This window comes from Rattus rattus, chromosome 2 (genome assembly GCF_011064425.1).
Source record: "Rattus rattus isolate New Zealand chromosome 2, Rrattus_CSIRO_v1, whole genome shotgun sequence".
NCBI classification, from domain to species: Eukaryota; Metazoa; Chordata; class Mammalia; order Rodentia; family Muridae; genus Rattus; species Rattus rattus.
Window position 1 is genome coordinate 41,408,884 of NC_046155.1, and position 25,318 is coordinate 41,434,201.

The 25,318-nt window shown below is 52.2% G+C and overlaps 1 protein-coding gene across 1 annotated transcript in view; it reads right to left on the minus strand.

The window, feature by feature from the left end:
* Nucleotides 1–23,917, minus strand: part of LOC116891178 (cartilage acidic protein 1) — a 39,438-nt gene extending 15,521 nt beyond the window's left edge. The window contains exons 1-5 of the mRNA XM_032891993.1: nucleotides 23,784–23,917; nucleotides 18,601–18,757; nucleotides 9,265–9,399; nucleotides 4,752–4,897; nucleotides 2,177–2,313 (exon numbers count right to left, since the gene is read on the minus strand). Coding sequence (XP_032747884.1) covers nucleotides 2,177–2,313; nucleotides 4,752–4,897; nucleotides 9,265–9,399; nucleotides 18,601–18,685 — 503 coding nt within the window. The 5' untranslated portion in view covers nucleotides 18,686–18,757; nucleotides 23,784–23,917. The remainder of the gene's footprint in view (nucleotides 1–2,176; nucleotides 2,314–4,751; nucleotides 4,898–9,264; nucleotides 9,400–18,600; nucleotides 18,758–23,783) is intronic.
* Between the last annotated feature and the right edge of the window lie 1,401 nt (nucleotides 23,918–25,318).

Sequence of the window (25,318 nt, forward strand, 5' to 3'; positions counted from 1 at the left end):
GCATACTTGGAATACCCAGTCCTGTCTCTGAGCACACCCTTCTGAGACTGTTCCTCTTGTCTGCCTATCTCTATGTGAAGTGAGCAGTGAGCAGTGAGGTTGATGGTGGTGAAAGCCTGCCTCTCTAGCTTCTCTCACTGGTTGAATTCTGTAGCTGTGGATCCTCTGCCCTGGCTGGGTGAGGAGCCTGGGGCAGGAGGAACTTGTTTTCCTCTCCTATCATGTCTGCTCAAACTACAGAGGGGGTCTATGTCCTAAGGGCCTGTGGTTACTGGATGCAGACCACTGCAGAATTTCAGGGTTATACAGATGCCCATGATGCATCTTCCATTCACCCAGGGCATCTAGGTTGAACACATCCATGTGTGCATGCGGATGGCATACAGTGTACCTGGGAAGGCTGCTGTGGGTGTGCGTACACATGGGCAGGTGCTCATGTGATAGGGGCGTGACCCTTCAGCTTGTTGTCACACCCCGTCCTTTTGACCACAGGCTCTGGTGCAGCTCAGCAGAGACAAAGGGTGATAAAGAGATCAGGGGACGGTCAGACTGGCATTTCAGCTGGTTGCTCTGATGGATTAGAGACTTGGGGAGGGTTGGGGTGGGCACAGAAAATTTCACAAGACCAGAAAGTGGTATAGGGAGACTTGAGAACAGAACAGAGGTGTTTAGATGCAGTTCACATCCCCCAGTAGGCCTGGGAGAGTCCTTGCTTGCATGGTCATCACAGGCTTGTACCACTGGGGCTTGGTTTGAGTGATACACTCCCTGAAGCAGCATGAAAAGGCCATGAGGCTTTGGGCCCTCAGTGCCTGGGCATGTGGCAGGAGAGACATTGAGCTCTGGGAGCTGGTCCCTTCAGTGATGGCGGCAAAGGGACACAGTATGGGACAAGTGGGAGGTTAAACTTCCAAGCTTCCAGTTGAACAGCGGTCCCAGCTGCAGCTCCTCAGCTGTGTGCTCAGGACTCAGCCATCTGCCTCGGGGACTCAGGATGCAGCCGTGGACCTAGGCAGTGGCTTCTGTTGCCTCTGAGTAGAAGCCGACTTGCCCCCGGGTGCAACCATGTGGTGACTTTACACTGATATCCCAGGGCTAGCCCCCTGGGCTAGCTTCTCAGGGCCAGCCCCTCTCAGACAGCATGAACAACCGGGAGGTCGAAGTGGGCCAGGAAGGTGGACAGGCGGAAAGGTACCTGGGTTCTTAGGCCACAGAATCGGAGCCCCAGACAAGTCGGTGCTCAGGGTCCCCAACAAGTGACACTTTATTAGCCAGAGAGGGAAAGCAGCATCTCTGTTAACGAGCAATTGATCTTCTGCAATTAATCTAGAAGTTGTGAATAAGCTTTTTGCAAGGCACCTAATTAGTAAATCTGGTGCCTTCAGGGGGTGATTACATCCAGTCAGGATTGATGCCTGGTTAATAATTATATTTTAAAACATGCTTAGTCACAGCTTGTGGCTTTTATTAATAGTTGAGCCCCCCACCCCGAGAGAGGGAATAGAGCCTTGGAAGGCCAAGCAGGTGACCCGACCCATTTCCTGGCTTCAACACCCTTGTTCCATCTCCCAACCTAACGTGTCTTAGTGGCATCGTGGACCCTGTGAGGTTTGTCCCTGCTGTGCTTTTCAAACGTCCGTGTGGAAGAATGGCTGTGTGTCCACTGCTCTTGCGAGGCGTACCGACCCCTGGGTCTCAACCTTTGAGATCTGACCTGGAGATCTGAGGCGGGCCCTCAGGCTCTGCACAAGCACCCCGGGTGGTCCCTCCAGTCCCGGGGATACTCAGATGTTCAAGGACCCTGAGATTTCCTCTCCATTCTCTACCATTAACCGTCAGCGCCAACATTCCCCAAGAATGGTTTGACAAGCAATCCTCCTCTGAGAAACACCCCTGAAAGACGTGTCCTGTGGCCAGATCTGTTTGGAACACTCCGTCTGTCCATCTTTCAGAAAGCTGAAACACTCTGAGGTTCTACTGTAAGTGCTCTGAAGTCTGCAGTAAACAAGCCAGACTCTCTTTGTTTAACCCAGGTCTTGCTTGGCCTCTGTACTCCCCTCTCTTTATCAAGGACCATCCTGCCCCACCCCAGTGCACTCCCAGCCCCAGCACAGCCTCCCTGACCCCTGGAATCCTGCCCTCTCATTTTCTAACTGCCACGGCCTAGGTATGGTACCGGAAAAGGCGATTGGCTGAGGAGCTGCGGTAGGCGATGTTGTTGAAGAAGACTTCCAGTTCCTGGTCATTGTCGAAGTCGGCAGCAATGACAGTTCGCACAGGGGAAGGCGTGGAGAACTTGGGTGAAGCAATGTCCTGAGAGAGGAGAGAGAGAGAGAGAGAGAGAGAGAGAGAGAGAGAGAGAGAGAGAGAGAGAGAGAGCGAGCTGAGGGTCAGAAGAAGGGAGGGTAGCAAGGAACCACACCCATCTATTGTACATACATCCCCTCTGTCATGGCCTGGAGTGGTGGCCCTTGGGCTCACACAAAGTTCAGGCTGCCTGCAGACCATGGAGGACAGAGTGACAACAGCTGTGGGTTCATGTGGGAGCTCAGAGCTGGATCTGGGTCCAAAACGCACTTAACCCTCCTGCCAGTCCCCTGAGCAGCCTGGTGTCAGCATTCCACTTTACAGATGGGATAACTGAGGCTTGAAGAGGGAGGAGGATTAGTAATGATGGGCCCAGAGCCAGAGCTCCAGATTGCAGATTCTGACCAGACACCCTCTTCTCGAGTGCGGAACCAGAAGCCATGGCAGCACCGGAAACCACCTGCTTGGAATCCAGGCTCCAGCACTGAACCCTTGGGGTGGGTCTCACTGCAGATAGCAGCAGACTACACTGTGAGTGGCAGGCATGCATCTCAGAGTGGCCAGGAGACGGCTCCCTGGCGATCTGTGTTGTCATCCCTGTCACTAGCCCATGGAAAGCCAGGTGCATCCTTTAGCTGCGTCTTCCACTGCTTCTGTTCCCTTATGTTTCTTGGGAGCCTTACGGTTTTATTGGAGACATGATTTGAAGAGGTGTCATTACCACTTATACCTGCCCAGGACTTAACAGGGAGACTCTGGACCCAAGACAGCCGAGCTAGGAACCCTCCCCGGTGGTTCTGGCTCTCATGGGAGGGTCTGGCAATGGGTCCTAGGTGTGGGATTTGCCTCTGAAAGGGAAGAAGAGCTGTGTAGATGGTCTTTTCTTTCAGACGGGAATACTCCCATTGTGGGGAGAGGTTGTCCCTTGAAGACACTCAGTGGCTGTCCAAATTCCACTGCCTACGTGAAGAGAGCTGGGAAGAGCTGAGCTGTTCCCTGGGAGCCCCTGCCCTTGAGTCAGGCCCTGCCCTTGCATCAGCCCCCGCCCTCTTCTCTCTCTGTGGCGTGTTTTGGAATCACAGGAAGGAGCTTTCTTGGCCGGGCTACAGAGATGCTTGCTCCTGGAGGCAGGGGAGGGTGACAGTCATCAGCAGCACTGTAATGAGGTTGATTAAGAGCCTAGCTGGCTGGTCAGGGTGGGCTGAGCAGGGTCTTCACAGCCGGGGAACAAGGAGACCTGAGGATCTCTAACTCATTACTGCTCCATCGATCCTGTAAAAATGGAAACTTACACAGCCCCCCTGGGGTTGCCCCTCTGCATGCCTGGGCTTCAAGATAATCTATGTAAAGCTTTTATCAGGGATCCTGGCACGTGGGTGGCACGTGATGGATGGGACATTTTGTTATTATTGTTATTGTGCTGCGAGCTCTGTGGAGGCGTCTCAGAAGGCTAGCATAATTCTCTAACCTAAGCACAGGACATCCGGAGCCAGGTGACCCCAGAGCGGGGGCTGTCCTGTGCCTTGTGAGATGTCTGCAGCGGCCTCTCTGGCTGCTTTTGTCCTTTCCCAGTCAGGACAATCTCAAATGTTCCTAGACTTTGTCAGATACCCTGGGGCAGGGAGAGCAGAATCATTTCTGGGCCAGAATGCCAGATAAAGAAGGAACTCACCCAGAATCCCGGGATCAACGCCCTCGAGTTCAAGGCAAGCACCCTCCTCTCCAGAAGGCCTGGAGGTTCAGCAGGGAAGGGACAAGACAGCTGTGGGAGGGGCTTCTTCAGTGTCTCACGGACTTTGGGAATCCTGGACAGTGCTCTTCATTCACAAAGCTGGGAATACCGTAACTTCCTACTTCCTGTTGACTGTTACTATTTACCAAGTCCTAAGTATTTCAAGAGTAGTCTGGCCTCTTGATGATATCAGTTTCATCAGGTCCATACCCTGTCATCTGCTGAGAAAGTCCCAACCTCAGTCTTGGCACTGCCACCTAGCAGCCCTAGAGGAGAATACCTGTCATTACATTCTGCCGACAGCCAGCTAGGCGGGCAAGGCTGGGTGTGTTTATCCTATCCTTTAGTTGACCTTGGGGACAGCCTGGGAGCTCCCTGGCCTCAACTGGTCTCCCGTTTCATCGTTCCTCCCTGGGTCTGAAGCTCATTTGGAAGGTCCGGTCAGAAGCTGCAGGCAGGGTGTCCCTGAAGCCCTGAGAACTGTGGTTACCAAAGCAGGACTTTTCCTGCAGGATTCCCGTGGGCTACCTTGGAGGACTCCCTTTCTCTCTGGCCACTTGCTCTTTGCCCAGAGCTCAGGCTGGTGGCCTGGATGTTGCCTTCCTTGAGATCTCAGGAGCCCCAAGGACTCCTGGCCTTCTCAGGAGGCACAAAGGCAGGCTCCATCTCTCGTGGTCTGCCTAAACACTGTGCAGGGCCCAGCTGCTCTTACCCTAAATCGGACCTTCCCGTGAGCACTCATCTGCAGATAGAGGCGGTGTGGGCCATTCCAGTTGCCATAAACGATGTCTACTTTGCCGTCACGGTTGAAATCTGCCAGGGCCACACCTCGGCCATGCTGATGAGGGTCGTCTACACCTGGGGAGGAGAGGAAGGAGCTTCAGGGTGCTATCTCTTGCATGTTCCATAAACGTTCACCTCCAGCAACAAGAGAAGGGGGCCTTCATACAGTTCCCGTTTTCCCAGGAAGATGGGGGGCAGTTAAATCTTTGATGTTCTCACGGGGGCAGAAAGTAGCATGGCCATCCACTCACATGCTACCTGGACTCAGCTCAGGGTAGTATGGTTCAGGAGAAGGAGAGTGTGGGCATTCTTGGGGATCAAAACCTTTCCCAGCACTGTCGCAAGGCCACAGAGAGACATTAAGCTCATCACATCCCTCTTTGATGAACTCTCTCAAGGGTTCACCAGTACCTCGGGTCAAGTTCAAGTCTGTGCCTGGGTATCATGGACTCTGGCTTGCTGCGCCCCTTATTTTTTATGTTTCACTGTCTTCTTGAATTACTGGGCTCTGATCACCACAGCCCTTCCATTCTTTAAGTGAATCAAGTTCTTCCTACATTCTGGATCTTCTAGTTGGTGTCTCCTCCCCTGATACCTTCCTGGGCTCTAGAAACTTAACTCCTTAAAGAAGCCTTTCATGACCTCTGCATACACAGCAGCCCACAAAATAAACCGGGTTTCAGAAAACAAATGTGACGAGAGAGAGAGAGAGAGAGAGAGAGAGAGAGAGAGAGAGAGAGAGAGAGCCAGCCCACAGGTAGGATTTCTCTGTGTAGCCCTGGCTATCCTGGAACTCACTCTGTAGACCAGGCTGAAGTCTCAGAGATCCACCTGCCTCTGCCTCTGCCTCTGCCTCCCAAGTGCTGAGATTAAAGGCATGTGCCACCATGGGCCAGCAACATGTTTTCTTGAATATGTAGACTCCAGGTTTAAATTCACATGTGTACGTGCACACACACACACACACGTGTGCACACACACACACACACATACATACATACACACACACACACACACACACACACACACACACACACACACACACACAACTTGACATGAAAGTTGAAAGAGGGCTATGAAGGAAGAGGCCTAAAGGTGCTGGGAGAAGAAAGAGACTAAGGAAAGGCAATCAAATATCTGTGACGTGAAAGCAAAGGGAGGAACTATTCGAAAAGGGAAGCGAGGGAACAGCAGGACAGGTGACAGGAGACAGGGAGGAGGTGACCAAGACCGAAGCATGATACATGTATGAAGCTGTCACAACAAAACACACTATTTTCTATGGTAACTAAATGAATTGATAAAAAGAGAAAATGCAGCCCCCAAAGCAGCCCCTTCCACCCGTGCCCCCTTATCATTCTAATTTTTCCCTTCCTGGTGCTGGTCACAGACTGTGCTCTTCAGGGGTCTCTCTGCTTGGGGTCCTGACTCTCCATCTGCCCCACTCTCTTGAGGTCCGCCCCGTCCCCGTGGTTCCTGTGTGCTGCAGGTCTACCTCTGTGCCTGTGGTTGCATGGCAGCATTCAGTAAGTACTTGCTGAATGAATGAAGAGACATAAATAATTTGACAGCAGGCAAACTGGGGATGCTGGTGACAGCAGAGGAAATACAGCAACCATGACAGAAAAGCCACAGCGGGCCTGTGAGAACAGGAAGGAAGTGCCCTGCCCCCAATTTCACCGTCCACTGAGGAACCCACCTATCTTGGGGAAGAGTGCAGTGGGCACAGCCCTGAGATCTCCTCCGACTTGGATCCCCCTTCTTGGATGTAGAGGCAGATCTCTTTGCTCCTGGCCTAGGCTCAGGGCTAAGCAAAGATCACGCTTCCAAAGGACAAAGCTGCAGGTTGCCCTTGGGTACAGAGTAGTAGGCCAATGGAACAGAGGTTGAGAAACAGACATGCTGAGGATGAAGGTCTGGAGAAGGTGGGGGTGGGGGCTCTGAGAACCTTGGTGGTGTTTGCATGGAGAAGGGAGCCCTGGAGCTGAGCGCCGATGGGAGACAAGGCACAGACTCAGTTCAGGAGGACGGCACTGCAGGGACTGGGAGGAGCCTCTGATCCCCAGGGCTGGCATTCCATTAATTCTCTGCAAACTCTCTTGCCTAAGCGTCGGGTCGGTGGCCTTCTGAGCTGGCCCATTTCTCTCCTATCCGTGAGGCACCTTGACAAGGAGCTGGTTCCTTTTCACGGGACTAAGCAGTGCCAGGCTGCATTTCACAGCGGCATCTGTTTGGGTGATGAATGCCCCCTTGACATGTCTTGTTAAACCCCTGCAATCACTCTGACTTTCAATTACGGGCCTCGCACCTTGCGTCTCCTCCTGCCTGATACCTTTTCCCACTCCAACTTGTTCACTCACCTCTGCTTCCATCTCCTTAACACCTTATCAAATCCTCCCAGTCTTCTGTGCCACCTCCTCCTCTTCAGCCTGCGATTTCTCAGCAGCAAGGCATATACTGCTGGAGCGTAGCCCGGGTAGGGGTGGGCACAGAGGGCAGGCCACATGACCACACCCCTAATCTGCGGGGTGGGTTGGGGGGCACCAGAGTACCGGGCCAAGGGTGACAGGCAGCCAGCTCAGGTAGGCAGTGTCTCAGCTGGGGCGGGGGGGGGAGGGGGAGATACTCCTACTTAGGAGAGGAGGGATTGGGTTTGCACTTGGAGCTTAGATGTTGCTGTCTGGAGAGCTGGTGGCTTCAGATCCTCAGTCAGCGCCTGCTCAGGCTCCGAGAAGGAGGTGCACTGAAGCCTTCATTCATTCTCAGATTGGAGGAAATGAGGAATGAGGAATGGGAGTAGAGCTGGAAGCCATGATGGTTTGGGTTGCATTTTATCCCGCTTCTTAGTATGGCTATTCATGTAGATGTTTGTTTCTAGAGTGTTCGTTCCTTTCTTAAATGAGGGGAGGTCTCAGCCTTCCTCAGGACAGTGTTCCCAGCTCCTAACACTAGCCAGACACTTAGCAAAGCTTCACCACGTGATTGTTGAATTAGTTAGGCGTCATGGTGCACACCTCTAATCCAAGCACTCGGGAGGCAGAGGCAAGCAGATCTCTGTGAGTTCAAGGCCAGCCTGGTCTACAGAGCAAGTTTCAGGACATCCAGGGCTTCACAGAGAAACCTTGTATCAAAAAGTCAAAACCAAACCAACCAACCAACCAACCAACCGACCAACCGAACAAGAACCAAACGAATTTAACAATGATGGGGCTACTTTGAGGCCCACACCATGAAAAGCAGCCCATGATGGACTCTGCCTGGATGACCAGAAAATCAGAAGCTGGACAGCCCCAAGACCTGGGATAGGGAAATAATCAAGGACATGATTCCTAGTGATTGATATTCTACTATACTCATAGAATGGTGCCCACTTCAGTCATCATCAGGAAGTCTTATTCTAGTAGCTGATGGGAGTAGATGCAGAGGCCTACAGCCAAACACTGAGGGTGGGAGTGGGGAATGAGCACCTAAATTGGAGATCTTCATCAGATCCCTTCTCTAGGTGCTTAGGGAACCCTTGGAAGAGGGGGAAGGAAGGATTGTGGGAGCCAGAGGGGTCAGGAACACCAGGAGAACATAGCCCACAGAATAAGCAGGGCTCACAGGGCCTGAAGTGACAACCACATATCCTGCATGGGCTGCACTATGTCCTCTGCAAATACCTTATGGTTGGCTTGGTGGTTTTGTGAGATTCCTAAGAGTGGGGATGGAGGTGTCTCTGACCCTTTTGCCTGCCTTTGGGACCCGTTTCCTCCCACTGGGCAGCCTGGATGTGAGCGTTGGCGGCCAGTCTTACTGTAACTTGTTATGCCGTGTTAGGTTGATATCCCTGGGTCTTTTCTGAAGGGAAACAGAGGAAGTGGATCTGGGAGAGAAGGTAAGTGGTGGTGGGAACTGGGAGGAGTGGAGGGAAGGGAACCGCTGGTGGGATGTATCGTATGAGAGAAACATTAGAAAAAAAAAAAAGGAATGGTTATTGGATTAAACTGAATGTTTATGATAATCGAGGGAGATTTATCAGAGGGTAAAGGTGCCCGCTGCCTGTTGATCTGAGTTCAAGCCCCGAGAACCACGAAGTAGAGGGAGAGGGCTGGCTTTTGCAAGTTGTCCTCAGATCTCCACTTGAGTGCCTTAGCATGCACATCTCCACACATGTACACACACGTACACACACATCTACACACAGTAAGTTCAATGCAAAAGAAAGATAAAGGGGAAAGGCCAGGCTGAGTAAGAAGAGCTTCGGGGAGATTTGTGCTAGTAAACAAAAGCAGACCCAGAGGTTCCTAGGCCAATGCTAGCTCTGGGCACAGGGCATGCCTGGAACAGGAGCCTCCCTGCCCCATCAGCAAACACCCCTGTGGCTTGAGGACAGCAGAGAAACCCATAGTCTCCTGGGCCCAGGAACCTCAGGAGCACAGGGAAGGGTCGCATCTACTCACCGGCACTAGCTGCAGCATCCACGAAGGTACCATTGCCTTGGTTGTGGAAGAGGAAGTTGGGCCCATTCTCATTGTCACAGAAGATATCTGAGGCACTGTTGCTGAGGATGGGGCCCACGCTGACACCCCGGCCCGCTAGGAGAAGAGGTGAATCCACAGTGAGTGCCTGGTGCCCAGGCCAGCCCCACCTGGAGACTGGGCCACCCAGGCACCAGATAAATTACTTTAAGGAAACAATTCAGAGAAACCTCAGGGATCTGAACTTTGGGATGCTTCCAACCGGGCTAGACCTCAGCTGCCAGTCTCTATAACTCTGATCACACTGAGGCCAGAGGGATGGGACCACTTTGTGACAAAGGCTTCATTCCATGCCCCAGGAACACAGGGTGAGGTCATCATGCACACCAGATGAATCACAACATCCCTAAAACCAGCTCTATCTATCCCTGGAGGCAGGGGCGGCTCCCAGGACCCTCAACAGTGCCTCACTTCCCCATCAAGTCCCAGACACACCTGTCAGAACCTAGGCGTGTGTGTTTGGGTAAGAATCTGAGGAAGTCAGTTCTACCTGCAGGCTCTGACAGGCTGTGGGGTCCAGCTGTAGGCCCAGCGATTATCTGGCTTTGGCTGATGTACTAAGCAGTTTTGTCCATTGATAGTGAGCTGGCAGAACGGATTATGGTGTATCCATATGGTGGCTCATTCTGCAGCTATAAAAGGACTATGTAGATCCATTTGTATTGACTTGGAGGGACGCCCATGATGGTTAGAGAAGAAAAGAGAAGAAAAGGAAAGAAAAGAAAGGAAAAGAAAAGAGCAAATTGGCAAGTAACTGTTCTATGTGATCTTGCATTTATTAAAAAAAAAAGAGTGGGAAAACTCTTAGTATTCCAGAATATACATATGTGTGTAAGCTGGTTTGAAACTGGGGAAAGTGAAGAGTAAGGTTAGACTGACTAGCTGGATCAGGGAGAACTGGGGAAACAGAGAGAGATGGTAATGGGCCTTTTCTTGACTGTTTCCTGCTGTTTGGCTTGTAGCAACAAGTCTTGCCTTTGTAACTTGAGAGGGGAAAATCCAATAGAGTATTCACATTAAAAAAAAAAAACAACCCACACACAAATCAAGTCAGCTCTACGTTAGACTTGAGGACTAACATCAGTTTTGAGCTCCTGATATGCAGAAGTCTAACCTTCGTGCACCCTAAACAAAGCGTCTGCAAGCAGTGATCTCCCTGGAAAAACCACCCCCACGTAGGAAGCCTCAGCAGCTATGGTCCCTGGATGCTGGGCAACCGTTGAAAGGACCCACAAGGACCTGGCATGGATTCTTACAAGCTGCTGGAGTATAGACATTTTGTTCCCCATTGAGCGTCAGTTTCTTCTGTTAAATGGGGGCTTTTCTGACTTGCCCTTTCTGTTCCAGTCCTTATAAAAATCAAATCAGTCCTTATAAAAATCAATTGAGAGACGATGATGGCTTACAAGCGTCCGACCAGAGTGAGCAGAAAACGAATTCCCCCCTTAATCACAGTTGGAGGGAATATAAATTAGTACAACCACAAAGCAGGATGGCGTACCCTCAGAAAAATAAAAATAGAACTACCATATAACATAGCAATTTGGCTGCTGGGCATGCATGCTCCAAAGGAAATGAAGGCAGCAGGTTCTAGAGTTCTGCACTCCTGTGTCCACTACAGCAAAATCCGTGGGTGCCAATATGAAACCACCCTCCATGTTCATCAGAAGACCGAAAAAAGAAAATGTGGTACTTTTCCGCAATGAGATGTTATCCAGCCTGGAGGATAGCATACCAAGGGGAGATGAGACATATACAGGAATCCCTAAGGTGCAAAGTCCAGAGAGCAAACTACAGAAGCAGGACACAGAGTGGAGTTACCAGGGTCTGGTGATGGGGGGAAGATGGGAAGGAAATGGTTAAACAGGGGGGCTAAGTCAGAGAGACTCTTATATGGTTTGGCGACTGCAGTTAATAAGCACATGCTGTTCTTGCTGTCTATGATAGCGGGTCGTGAGTGACCTCCCTGCAAGCGGAGAGTCACGCATGCTAGTTCAAGCCAGCTACTCCGAAAGGCACATGCATTTCAGAACGTCACATCATGTGTGATAAATACGGAGTTTTCGGAAGTCAATTTTTAAAAACCGAGGTGAGATACATGGAGGTTCTCTGACGCCTTCAGCCTTGGCCTTTGGACCCACTGCTGGGGCTTCTCAGAAACACAAAGACTCGGGCCCTGCTGAGTCCTGCATCCTGGCAAGACCACCATGTGCTTTGCATGCCCCCTGAAGGATGAGGCATACTGCTCTAAGGAACGAGCTCTTAATGTCAGGAGGAAACTAAGTAAATGAGAACCCAGCAGAGTCATGTGGTAATGGCCAGGCCCATGGCCATCAACCTCTGGATCAAGTGGAGTGACTGGGCTCATCTGAGAGAAGGGTTCTTGGGTACCTATGGTCCTTCACCCCGAGAGATGCTCCCCGACAAATTATAAGGCTTTTTTCTCAATGTGAAGGGAGCTGGGGCAAGGGCCCCATAATGACTTCACTGCTTACATTATTACTCTTGCTGGACTTCTTGCTAATGCCTTGTAGGCATTTCCTTCTGAATTCTTTCTTCCCAGGTACACAGTGTGTCTCAGAAGAGAGTCCGGTCTCACGCAAATGAGCAACAGACTCCCCATTACCTCTGAGGATCCTCCTCCCAGGAGGCCTCCCATAACATGAAGGCCACGGAGCAGGGTGATGGCCGGTGGAAAGAATGCTGGCACGTGACCTGGACATCGTCTCTGACTGTTAAAAAAGAGGAGCTAGGGGCAGCTGTCCCTGCCCTGGTTACTGCCAGACTCCAGCCCGGGATAAGGCTTCCAGAGCTTCCAGGTGGGACTCAGGACCCGCCACCATGCAACTCAGCCATCCCCTCTCTGTGGCATCCTCCAGTCTCCTCTGCCTCTGGCGCCCAAGCTGTGACACATTCCCTTCATTTTCTACAAAGCAGGTTATTTCCCTTTTGGACAAATTTCTAAATCTTTCTAATTAACTAATTGGGTTGGGTTGAAGCCTTGCACCATTTGTAACCTGTAATTACTAGAAAATTGCCATGGTAACCACACTACTAATTAGCAGCAATTTATTGCCATAGCAACCGGACCATAACAGAGATGTTACCCACAACTCCTTCTTGGCAAGTTGGCCCCGCAGTTGGGGAGCAGGTGAGTCCGCAGTCAGGGAACCAGCCTTTTGGGGCTCATTTCCAGAAGCTTTAGGATATGGTCCAAACTGGGGTCTAAGGCAAGGCGGCCAGGTGCTGTGCACCTTGCTGACGCCACAAGATTAACTCTCGAAACCAACAGAAACATCCCGTCATGACTGCTTCCTTCCTCTCCTCCTCTTTGCCAGTCAGACGGAAGTAGCAGTATCTCTTCTCCCAGGGCCCATCTCGGCTTCTCTTCCTGCTTTGTGATATCCACCCTCCCGTGCTCTCCCTAGGCTCAGGGCTACCCAGACAGTGGCTGTTAGGGACATCTTTGTTTAGTCTTGGAGAACGACATCCTAATGAGGTTGACTCCACCCTTTTCAGTGAATTCCTTACTGTCTGGAGCCAGCACCTTCTCTCACAGACACGCAGCTGGGCCTGCAGGGCTGTACTGGTGGAAGGCCAGACCTCAGGACTGGCGATCCAAGTTTGAGCCGTGTGACCTTGGGCACATCACTTAACCTTTCTAGGCTTCTGTTTTCTCACCTATGAAGTAAGCTGGTAATAATAATAGCTCCTTCCCAGGGGTGTCATAAATATTAAGTGGAATGAATTTTGGAAGGTACCTTGGAAAATGTCAGGTGCCACACAGTCATTAGCCGGGACTATTTACCACCTGCCGAGTGAATAATATCACTTTATTTTGCCCAGCTCTTCAAGCTTCAAAGGCCCCTTTGTTATGCTGTGGGCTTTGAATGTTTATCTCTGTCCCCATCCTTCCCAAGGACACGTGTCCACTCTGACAAGTCTGTGTGAGAAGTTAGGGATTCCAGGGGGGAATGACCCTCTCTGGTCCCCACTTCCTCTGGCCACATGTCAGGCTTCCTTGTTTGTCCATTGTTTCCCCAATCCCTATGGGGAAGCCATGGCTATTCTCAGTACCTGCATCTCTAGACCTCCGATCCCTGATGCTCTGACAGTGGTCTCAAGTGTGATTCTGGTGCAAGGAGTCTACCTCCCAGCTCTCAGGAATTAGATGGGGAAGGAAGGGAGAGGCTATGGGTGGAGTCCACACTTTGAACTGCTCCACCTGACCCGAGGATGAAGCGGCCCACTGAGATCAGGTTCCTAGGAAGGGCCTCTGAGTTTTGTGCAGGGCCATTGCCTCTCTCTCGTTTTGGGACCTTGGGAAGGTGTCCTCTGGGTATCAGTCCTCTGAACTGCAAAATGCAGGGGGTGGGGTGTCGAGAAGGCCCTTAAGATTTTACTTATCAACACGTTGACACAGTTGGAACGTGTTGGAGGCAGTTTCCTGCCCCACATCTTGTCGGTCCTCATCAAACGGTTATGGGACCCGTGACACTCTCCTGTGGGAATCTTGTAGAAAACACGGTTCTTGTAGACACCAAGGCCCATAGGCTGCCAAGAGCATCCAAGATATTATAAAGGAGTTTGTCTAAGATGCTGGAAAATGCATGAGGCAGAGGGATGGGAGGTGTGAGTTGGAGAAGGGGCACCAGGTAGGGCAGTAACGGGGTCTCCCTCTCTACGTTTGTTTCCTGCAGAATTCCAAATTAAGGTGCTGATGCTGTGTTGGTGCTGGGCGAGCCTGCTGATGCCAGGCAAGGCTGGATTGTGAGGCTGTGTGGGTGCCAGAGCTGTGAGACAAGGACACCCACACTCAGGACTCTCTTTTCCTAGAAGGTTTCCAACCTGCCACCGGAGGCAGGAGGAAGAAGGGCCCTTCGTCCCGTGTCCACCCTGCATCAAGGAATCAAGCAGAAGCAATGAGAGGTCAGAGCAGGCAAATGACTGGAAGAAAGAGCCTGGCGGCTCTGTTCTGTGAGCTGGGCACAGGTGAACTCATCTCACATTAAGTGTCCTGACACCTGGAGGTGTGTCTCGTCACCACCACCTTCTTAGCCGAGAAATACGTTTATCACATGTAGCATGTTTTTGGAGAATGCATATGCTATGAAATGGCTAAAATGAGCTAATTAACATATGCATGATCTCACATATTTATTATTTAAATTTTGCGAACACATAGAATCTATCTTCTTGGCTTGGTGCAAGAACACAAAAGACTGTTATTAACTGCGGTCACTGTAGTGTTCAGTGGAACTCCTGAACACACTTGTCCAGTGTAACGAAAGCATTGTTTATTTTGGCAAATGCATCTTCAATGCCCCCCCCAGTTCCCTTTATTTTCCAGGCAAAGAAACCCGAGGCCTTCAGGGGAGCAGTCACGGTTGTGAGGTGTTAGGGTACCAGCTCAAACCTGCATGCTGTCCCCTCAGCTTGCTCCTCTTAACACCTTAGCTCAGGTCCCCTCTCAACAGGGAGGAGACCGTACTGCCACCTTGGGGTATAGCCACTAGCTTCATCTCTTTGCAGTCTCTTGAGACCGCTGGGGAAAACGCGTGTAAAAAAGCAAAGTGTTAGCCTATCAAACATCTACTCGCTTCAGAACCACGACAGACCACTGTGACAATCACCAAACGCACCTGACACCCCTGGGAAATGGTTCTTGCGAATCCTGAACTTTGGGAACCCCTCTGGGGACCCTCCCGGGGTTTCGGGACCTGGCGGAGGTACCCGTCATCCGGCCTCGTCTGGTTCTAGCTGCTAGAGTGGGCTGAGCTACTGCTAGATGGCGACACCCACCTGGGAACCTGGGAGGCTCCTCAGCCCCCACCCGGCAGACACCAGCCATGCTACTGATGGCTGTGCCAGAAGGGCTCAGCTGGGCTTTGGGCCTCTCCGTCTCTTCCAATAATGACTTCCTATAAATCAGATCTGCCCTCCACTTTGTTCCACACTGCTCCCAGCCAACAGCAGAACTCTCCACCCAACATCATAAATCCACCTCCATTTTCTTTCCAAATTTCCTTAAAGGCTTCTTTAATCACCACCTTGCAGCCTGGGCAGATGCTCCCTCAAAGGGTGAGGCCTCAGTGCAGAGAGGTCCCGGGGAAAGGGTCGAGCCTGGGGGAGGCCATGGGAAGAGGGAAGGATGACAGAAAGCTGGACTCCATTTAGGGAAGGAAGAAAGATGCCTACATGGTGTCCTAGGGGGAAGACAGAGACTCCATGCCTCCATGACAGGTGGGCTGGCCCTCTCAGCTCCATCCTTGATGCCCCAGGAGATGCCCAGCAGAGGACCCTGGTGCCACTCTGTCAGAGCCACAGGGCCAGGCCATGGACTAGGTATCCCCCGTGTTATCTCATTCTCTGAAACACTGAAGGTAGAATTTGTGTCTTCCATGGCTGTCCAGATGAGCTGGCACGGTCCAGGCAGGATCTGCAAATGGCAGCCTGCTTCCTTTAGCTTCTCTGTTAGTTGGCTGGGTCAAGGTGCCTGGAGATATGCCACAGGACTACTGCTCTCTTTCTCTCCTATGCCAAACCCTCGGAAGGATGGAACTCACTTCTCACGGTTCCCACACATCTCAGCTCCCAGCATTGCCTGGCTCCGAGAGGTCTCTGGTAGTTGAAGAGGCCTTGGAGTGTTCAGGGAGACACAGCAAGGGACAGCAGGCTCTAGTGCCAAGGTGGGACTAGCAGCTCAGGTTCTGATGCCCTCCAGGGGCCCAGTCCCCTGAGAGCAGGCATTTCAGCCACTAGATGGCACTGTGACCCAGCACAGTGGCAATGGATGCCAGAATCAATAGTGTCTGGAGAGATCGCCCCTCCCCCCTTCTGCACATCTAACAACTTGTGCATGGTTTGCGTGCCATTGCCTCCCCCCCAGCCCCTGCCACCGAAGCCTGCTGTCCTGAGCACTCCAGGCCAGACAGCTGCTTTGGCCTGACAACCTGGGTACACAGTTCAGGGCTGTCTGCCAATGCATACCCAGAGGGTGAGAGGCCTTCCCTTTACCAGCTGGGAGTAGCATGCTCCAGTTGGAGGTCATCAGAAAGGTCAGCTGGTTATGGCTGGTTTAAGCATCAGGAGATAAGCCCCCAAGTGCTGGCTTTCTACAAGTCTCCCAGGTGACCTTGTGCGAGTCCTTTCTGCTCTTTGGACCTAGTTTGGACCCTCTTGGTAAATGGGAAGTCCTCTCGCACAGTCCTCATGGCTGCCCGGGAAAAACAGAGCCGTGCAGCTTAGCTTCAGAAGCCTCAGTTCCCTGAAGCGCATCTGGCCACTGCTTGCTTCCCTTCAGCCTGCTTAGGCCTTGCTCTTCCCTCCTGGCTTCCCAGACCCCTTGCACTGTCCTGGCGACGAACACTGGCCACCTGCCCAGAGTCTCAGCCATCGGGCTGGGCACAGCATAGTGGCCCTTACATTTGGGGTTCATTCCTAGGGCTCAAGGGAGCACTTGGGGGCCATTTTCCAGCCAGATGTCCATGTGTCATTAACCGAGTGACAAGTGGGGGTTGCAGGATAATGTTGGGGGGCTGGGGAAGGCGGGCAGACAGAACAGTAACTTGGTGGGCCAAATTGGTTCTTGCCAGCCAAATAGCTTCTGGAAGTCTGCAGAACTGCTCTTACGTGTCCTCTGGGCACGCCAGCTGCCCCGGCCTCCTCCATCCCTCCACAGAAGCTGCTGCCCCCGCCTTGGGTTGCCCTATCCTTCCGGCACGGCCGGCACAGTTGGCCGGGGCTCCCATCGCATCTCTGCTCCTCAGCTGTCTTTGCTTGTGCCTCCCCCCTCCCTCCTGGGTTCTGTGCCAGCCCAGCCAGCGTGAACAATGCCCCCTTCATGCTCCAGCCTCCTGAATTCTTCCATTCCGCGTGTAATGCACTCTCCCTGTCCTTGCCTCCCTTCCATCTCTCATTTTCAAGTGTTTCATCCCCCAGCCCACACCCCTCCCTCTCCTGCAAGATCAAGGCACTTAATTGCCAAGCCAGCCCAGTACACAGAACTGGGAGCTTACTCAGAAAAATTGACTGTACCAATCTGGGCTGAAGCGCCTCATGTTTATTCCTCTTCCCAGGGAAACATGGTTTATTACTGACACTCAGCCTCTCCGCAGCACGTTTATGCCCAGGGCTCTCAGGCACGTTGATGGGGCTTGAGCCATGCAAACCATTTTATTGTCTAGTCATTTGTCCCCACAAACTTTGTCAGATAGGACAGCATCAATCTCCGTCTTTCATGGAGGTGGCAAGTTGGCTCGGTAAGGGCACCATCAACTCCTAGCAGGCCAGGACAACCTTTCCTGCATGGAACTTGGAGATTTGCTACCAGTCAAGTGTCTGGAGGAAGGGAGATGGCCACATGTCCCCCCACTCCCACCCCTCCCCCACCACTTTCCAATTCCAAACCTTGAGTGCAGGCTGGCGGACGCTTTTGGTAGTGTCCGTGGTATAACTTGGAGCAGATGCATGGGGAAGGCTAGCTAACAGGAGAATTTCTACATCCCCAACTGCAAGGCGGGTGTGAACAAGACCAAGTTGTTATGCACAGGCCTGGCTTCCTGATTTTTGGCACTCAGAACAGGAACTGGATGGCTGTGCCATCAACAGCCTATTGGCAGATTATCAGAGTTTAGTCAGCAGCCCTGCTGGAATTAGAAAAACAGCCTTCCCTAGAAAGAGCTCCTGTCAGAGGCTCTGACAATAGGTCCCTCATCCAGAAAGTTGAGGGGGGAGCGCACCTTCCATAAAAAAGTGCGGGAGAGGGTTTGGAACAAGAACACAATTCTTTGAGCTCAGTTATCCGAGACGGGACCCAGCCGGAGCTTAGGGACTTAGCGCTCAATTCCTGGCCGCTTATGTGTAAGTAAATAATTTCATCTGCTGTTGGGCAATAAAGAAAGCTTTAAATCTCAGCTCCTGTGATCTGTCAGATTTCTCAAACGCAATCTGCTCACTCACCATCACTGGGGTTACAGCAGGGGAGGGGGCAAGAGGTTCCTGGGACAGGATGACATGGCATTCTTTTCCTTTCACTTTATGCCTGTCCCCACACCCACCAAGCTCATGCTTGCCAGGGATCTCACCTCCCCTTGGAGGGGCAGCAAACATGGTGGGAAGGGAAGATGTCTTCCTCCCTGCTCAGGGATTATTAACATTCTCTGTCCTCCTGGTTGCTGATGGATTAGACACAGCTCTGTGGGACCCTGAATCCCAGCCCCAGCCCTTCTACTAGCAGCCTCCATAAACTCGGCATACCTGTGTACTTGCTGACCCCAGCCTCAGCAGCCACGTCCCTGAGTGCTAGGATCCCCCGGGACAGGTCACTGGCCTCAGGGTCCATTTCGATGAGGGCATCAGGCCCCACATCACCATAGGCATAGTTCGCTATGTAGATAGAATATCGTCCGGAGCCCTGAGGAAGAAGGGGAGGAGGAGGGTGAGAAGCCCCATGTTAGTCCTGGCTTCCCCAGAAGTTGTCCCCACCCCAGGGATCACAGCTTTATCAGTGGGCTGAAGTCTGTGCAGCTACAACCCCGAGAGGTGTTCATCACAAAGGCTGCATGCGAATGACGCCCCCCTCCCAAGCCAGACAACAAAGCAGCCGTGCTTGTTCCATCCTGTTCCAGAAGAACACATCTCTCCCTCTCCCCCACAACCACCTTTTTATAGACAATTTTCTAATGTGCCTCCCTCCAGCTGAGCTCGCTCCAGCTGCCAGCCAGGGTAGCTGCTCAATAAATATTTGCTGATTGATTGATCTACCAGTTCCTATTATTCTCCGTCTCTCTCGCTCCCATTCAAGCCCACTCCAGCCAAGATGACAAGCAAATTCCTGAGCCTGCTCCCTCTCCTCCTCTCAGGAAAGGTACACACTCTCAGGGTCTTCTGTCCGCCTTCCACTCCCATCCCATATTATCAAGAGGAGATATTTCACTGTTTTGGCCTTTATAATACTGTCTCTCTCTCTCTTTTTTTTCCTTTGAATCTCAGAGAAGCCCTGGGCGCTGGCTTTTCCTTCAGTCGCCATTCTTGGAAGTCCAAACCCGACAGATAAGATTCCTTTATGCCCGTTATTATGATGCTGTTATTTCTCCAGTGGATGCTTCCTTCTTCCCAGGAGATACACACGGTTTCTAAATCTGTTTCCAGCTCTTCCTATTATCTCCTCATCACGTCTGTCCAGAAGGCATTTCTCCAGCTCTCGCCGACTACACGGTGTTCCTCGATAAATTTTGAACCCACAGATCCTGTCCTCAGATGGCTTAGAGTCTAGTGCGGAAGGACAGACGGAGCTTGAGGTAACAAGGGGATGCTGTCATCCTCACTGACTTCTGTCTGCCTCGTTCTCTTTTCCTGCGGCATCTCAGTCAGCACGGCCAGGGTCCTCACTCCATACCTTCTTAGGATCATTTTCTCTGGGGCCGGGGGAGCTGATCCAGAGACACTCGAGTGTGGGTGACAGGAAAGACACTTTGAGTTTCTGGGGGACACAGAGGTGTCAAAACCACCCAAGTGCATGGTGGATGCAAGATGCAGGGTTTCCTGGCTGGCAGCCTGGAGGCAGGCACCTCGCTATCCCAACTTTAGGGAAGGTTTTCTAAGAGGGATCCGAGCCAGCGAAGTGGAGGGGAAGAACCTTCTGGGCAGAGACGGGGAAATGGTGGGTTCTCGGAAAGCATGGCTGGTTTGGTGTCACCAGAAGGTAAGGCACGAGGCAGGAAGTGTTAGGGGATGGAGTTGGAGACTGGGAGGCTGTTGCTGAAGACCCTACTGCCTCTTCTCTTTGGGATAATGAATCTCAACCCGGGTATCAGGGACTCAGTACTTTATAACTCCCACTACTCAACGTGGCCCTGGAGAGGCACCCTGATGCCCTCTGGGAGCCAGTATTAGAACTAAAGATCCCCAGGGCCCACCTCAGACCTGCTTGCAAGAATCTATATTTTAATAAGACCCCACAGGACACTTAGGCAAACTGAAATTTGGGATGCTTTATGACCCATCAGTTTCTCAATAGAGGAAGACTTTGGAAGGTTCTCATTCTTACCCACCCCAGGTGCTGGATGTGTGTGTGTGTGTGTGTGTGTGTGTGTGTGTGTGTGTGTGTGTGTGTGTGTGTGATTAGATGAAGAAGAAAAAAGAGGGCCAAAGGGGAAGGTGCCCCAGGCTGAGCCATCCCTTACTCCACCCCTGCTTAGCAAGCTCATCAGCAAATGGACAATTAAATCCACATGGGCTGAAGTGCACTCTGCCTCAAATCGGGAGATTTATATAATTCAGTTATGCTCAGATCCTTACTTCAATCCATCAGGGTGACGAAGCAGATAAACACAGACTTATTATAGCCATAGAAGATTGCAGAAACTCACATGTGAACTTGACCACAGTAATTCTAAGGCGGTGAGGCAGTTTCAGGAGGTGTTTCTGGAGCTCCGGGTCTAGAGGAAGGTGCAGAGGTGTTTCCAGATGCGGAGTCTAGAGCTAGCGGAATCACCTGGAGGACTTGTTAAGCCCAGACTCTGGGCCCAGTTCCTACAGCTTCTGTTTCAAAGGATCCGGAATGGGCCTGTGGTGTGTGCATCTCTAACGGACTCTCGGGTGCTGCTGAGGCTACAGCTCAGGGGCACAGTTATTGCCTAGTATGAAGGAGGCCCTCAGTTCAAAGCCCAGTACAACCAAGAAATGGAAGAGGGAAACAGATTCCCCGAGCATGCTGCTGCTGCTGCTGCTGCTGCTGCTGCTGCTGACTAGTGACTCTAGTCTCTGAAAAGCACCAGTCAGAGGCTACTAGCCTAGTCCTGGTCTAGCCTCAGGCCCCGAGTCACTCTTTAGCTCTGGGCACATTCATCAAGGTCTGCAGGCTGCCTCCTGCCCGTCCTGAATGGCGACCACCCTGCTTCCTGGCAGGCCCCTGCTTCCTAGCAGGGTCTGAGACGCTAGAATGAGACAACGTATGTGAAAGGCCTCTGAGAAGATAGAAATGCTATATAAACACGAGGCATAATCGTTATTGACCAGGGAACGCTTCTTGTAAGGGATCAGCTTTGAGCTCGATCTCGGAAGGTGAGTGAGTGATGGGTCAGCTGGAGCTGAGGGCAGGAGCTGCTCTCCATTTGAAGCAGGGCATAAGGGATGTGTGGCTGGGCAGGGACACGCTCACCTCAGCACATCATAACCCTTGCTGGTCCCCAGGAGTTGAACTGTGACCAGCTTTATCCCTGGCATTCCTGATTCAGCTGGTCTGGGGGATACAGCAGGCAGGGCCTGTTCATGGTGTCTTACTCTACATGGACCACCATATTCTCCTGAGACACGGTTTCTTACTGAAGCTGGAACTTGGCTGGTGGTCCGCAAGCTGAGTGATCCTCCTGTCTCTAACCCCCACAACACCAGAATCACAAGCACTTGCAGAACCACGCCTGGCTTTTCACATGGCATCTTGGGATTTGAACTCAGGTCCTTATGCTTGTGCAGCTAGCACTCTTACCTGCAGTCATCCCCACAGCCTCTGAATTGTCACTCCTAACAGTGTTTGTGCCAACAATAGTCTGGGGTCCACACTCTGAGAACCAGTGACCAACAAACCCAAGCACCCCTAGGTGGGGGTTGTGGGGGTAAGTGAAGATGGCTGGGGTGGGGAGGGGCTTCAGGAAAGCCTGTCTATTATCATGTACCCAGAGCCAGCATAGCAGGGTGGTGAAGAGGGGTGAGCTCTGCTCTCAGGCAGACAGAGTTCAATTCCCAGCTGTGCCTGCATTTATTCCGTGACCAAGGTCAAGTTGTTTAATTGCTTCGAGCCTTAATTTCCATATCTGTAAAAGGTGATAATGGTAGCTTGTACCCCATGGGCTTATTGTAAGGATTCAGAAAGAAGGGGCCTGTGTCGTGGGCTCCGGTACATGGTTGGCTGTGCAAGGGCCGGCTGCTTTTGCCTTTTGTCCTTTTCCATTGCTTTTTGTGTTTTCTAGGCCACACCGAATTACTGTCTTCTAGTCTCTGCACCGCCCTTGGCCTCCCAGCTCAATCCGTACAATTCGTAGGACTCAAGAATGGACAAGGTAGTAGCAGGACTCAGAAAACACCTGTTTCCCTGGTGGTGACCCACTGAAAGGCTTCTTCCAGTTCTCCAAGGCCTCAGACGGTGCAGTGAGGCCAGGCTGGGAGCAGAGCTTCCGAGCACCGCCCACTGTGCAGAGGGGCCACGCCCTCTCCCTTCTGCCTTCCCCACAGTGCTTTTGTCCCGTGGGTAAATGCCAGTGTGCGCATGACCTTTCAAGGACATAGAGTGCATCTCTGTGATGAACTTCCAGCCCCTCCCTCCAGGTCTGGGAGAACATCCTTCCTTCTTTGACCAGTGTGGGAGGTTAGGACGAGGGAGGTGGGGAACAGGAGGAGTGTGGACAAGATCCCCAGCTGTGACCAGACCTGACTCCTATGGCCCTTCACATCCCAAGGCTGTTCAGACCGGCCTCACTGTCCCCTCCCACCAGGCAGGAGTCCAGGTGGCATGGATTCAGGTCAGGGCTAAATGTGGCTTCACAGCCCAGCTTGGCTTCTCTTCCCAGCACCAGCTTGTTAAGAAATAAATATTTATACCTGGCACCTGCCTTCTCCTTAGGCCTGGAGGCCCCTGCTGCGAACATTCACGCTGAATCCCCAATCCCTCTGTGCCACCTCTTGGAGCCCACCCCTTCAGCCCCACAACTGTGGCGCGGGGCAGCGCTGTGCCCCCGCTGCTGCCGTGATTACAGAGCCAAGCAGGTGGGTGGCAGGGGAGCAGGTGACAGGGTGGACAAATCACTTCCTCAGAGGTCTCTGTCTGTGGTAGGGCTGCTGGGACCCAGCTCCAGGCACAGAGAGCAGCTCCTCTCCCTGCGTCCAATTCAGCCACGCTTGCCCATGTTCTGGGTTGGACGCTGCTGAGTAGGAAGTAGGAGGAAGGTATCGGTGGAACCATTGATGAACTATGGTTCTAGAACATTCAGGTAACCCTGCCTTGACCACCTTCGAGCTCCCCTGCTGCATCTTCGGTATTATAAAAATATGTACAGCGTCATGTGACTCAATGCCCAGCTCACTGAAGCATTTAATTGAATGAACGAATGAATGAATGAGCACCCCATTTAGTACTAGACTTTGCTTCATGTCTTAGACATGCCACTGATCTTGTTTTGGTTCCCCAGTTAAGCTGCTGCTCTAAGGAGAGCGCCAGCCTTCCCCCCCAGAATCCAGTATTCATGAGGATGATACCTCTTACCCCTTGATGAAAGTCACTGGGAGGATGCACAAGAGAACGATGTGAGCGACGTAGTGTCACCCTGAAAACCTTAGTCCTTAGCATTTTGCTTCTACTGTGTGTGTGACATTGGGAGCTACCGAGGTGAGACAGCCTTGGACCCTCTGCTTCCTCCCGGGTCCTCATGGGCCCCGGCACTTACCGTTCTGTCCACACAGGCCACTGAGCGTCCTGCAAAGAGGCTGGCCACTCCACGGGCCACATTGATGTCATCACTCAGGATGTCTTCCCACCGGTTATTTCGGAATTTGAACAACTTGTCTGTGTAAGTGGCCACACCTGGGGAGAGGAGGCAAGGATGGCTGGAGGGCAGTGGACAGGACACAGGGAGTCTCTGGTTCTGTCCCTTGACATTTGCTATAAGGAGGCTGGGGCCGAAGGTGTCGGGTGGTTAAAGGCAGGGAGGCCCTCTGCAGGCCAAGCTCTTTTCTGTTTCCAGCTGAGGATTTGACTTGAGCTGTTCCCAGAAGAGAGGCTCAGGCTGAGGGGGACAGCCTTTAGGCTGAACAAGAGTCCCAGTCTCCATTAGACTAGATTCTGGACTGTGGGCAGGTTGCTCAGCACCTCCGAGACTCAGTTTTCTTATCTGTACGTGGGGACGACAGTAGCCACATTCAAGTTTGTTCTGAGCAATGCCTGAGAGGCTGTGCAGGAAACCGCTCGTCGCAGTGTCCCCCAAGGGTAGCTCTTATTAGGTGGGGATTACTTCCCTCTCCTGAACACTCACTCGCCAGACGCCAGATCCCCCAGTTCACAGTCCGTGATTCTGAGAGTGTGGCCTCGAATGCAAGTGTGCTAGAGTGAGCGTGTGACTATGACGTAAGAATGGACCCATGTGCAGGGCTGAGGTGTGCAAGCGAGAGTGAATGGGGGAGAACGAGCGGGTGCTGAGTGTGAAAGCCGGAGCGTCTGGGATGGATGTGCCAGTGTGAGCGTGAGAATGCACGTAGCCAAGTGTGAGAGAATCCATGGGGGGGGGCACATAGCCAAGTGTGAGAGAATGCATGCCAAGTGTGAGAGAATGCATGGGGGGGGCAAGTGTGCACTGGTGGGAGACTGAGAGTGGGTGTGCAAGAACATAGACAAGTGTTTGTCGAGGGTGTGTGATGGGAGTGTGCAGGCATGTGGGATGTGTGCAGCGGCGGCAGCATCGTGTACACAACCCACCGGGTGGCTCACTCAGAAGAACACCGTGTGAGGAGCAGGGAGACTGACTGCAGTCGTGGAGGTTTCTGAGGAACCACAGGTCTAAAGATGCTCTGCCTTGGGAAGGCCATTGTGGTGTGTGTGTGGTATCTATGTGTTTCTGTGTGTGTGCATGTGTGCGTGCGCGTCCGAATGTGCGTGTACACACACGGGCGTGTGTATAGTCGGGGGTGGTGTTAAGTTCTTAATCCTTCTCCAGCTTCACTTTGCTTATCCGAGAATGACACGCAATGGCTGTCCTTGCTCATGGCGGGACCGCAGCGATTGTGAGAACACGCACACACAGCTCGGTCACAGGTCAGACAGGGCGAGAGAGCAGGGTGACAGCTTTGCATCATCCCTGCAGGGACAGAGCCCCTCGGCTGAAATCCCTAGGGGCCTAATGTGTTTAGAGACCGAGATGCTTCTTCATCTTCTAAGAAGGTAGCATGGCACGAACAGTGTTGATTATATAACACCCCAGCAGGGACT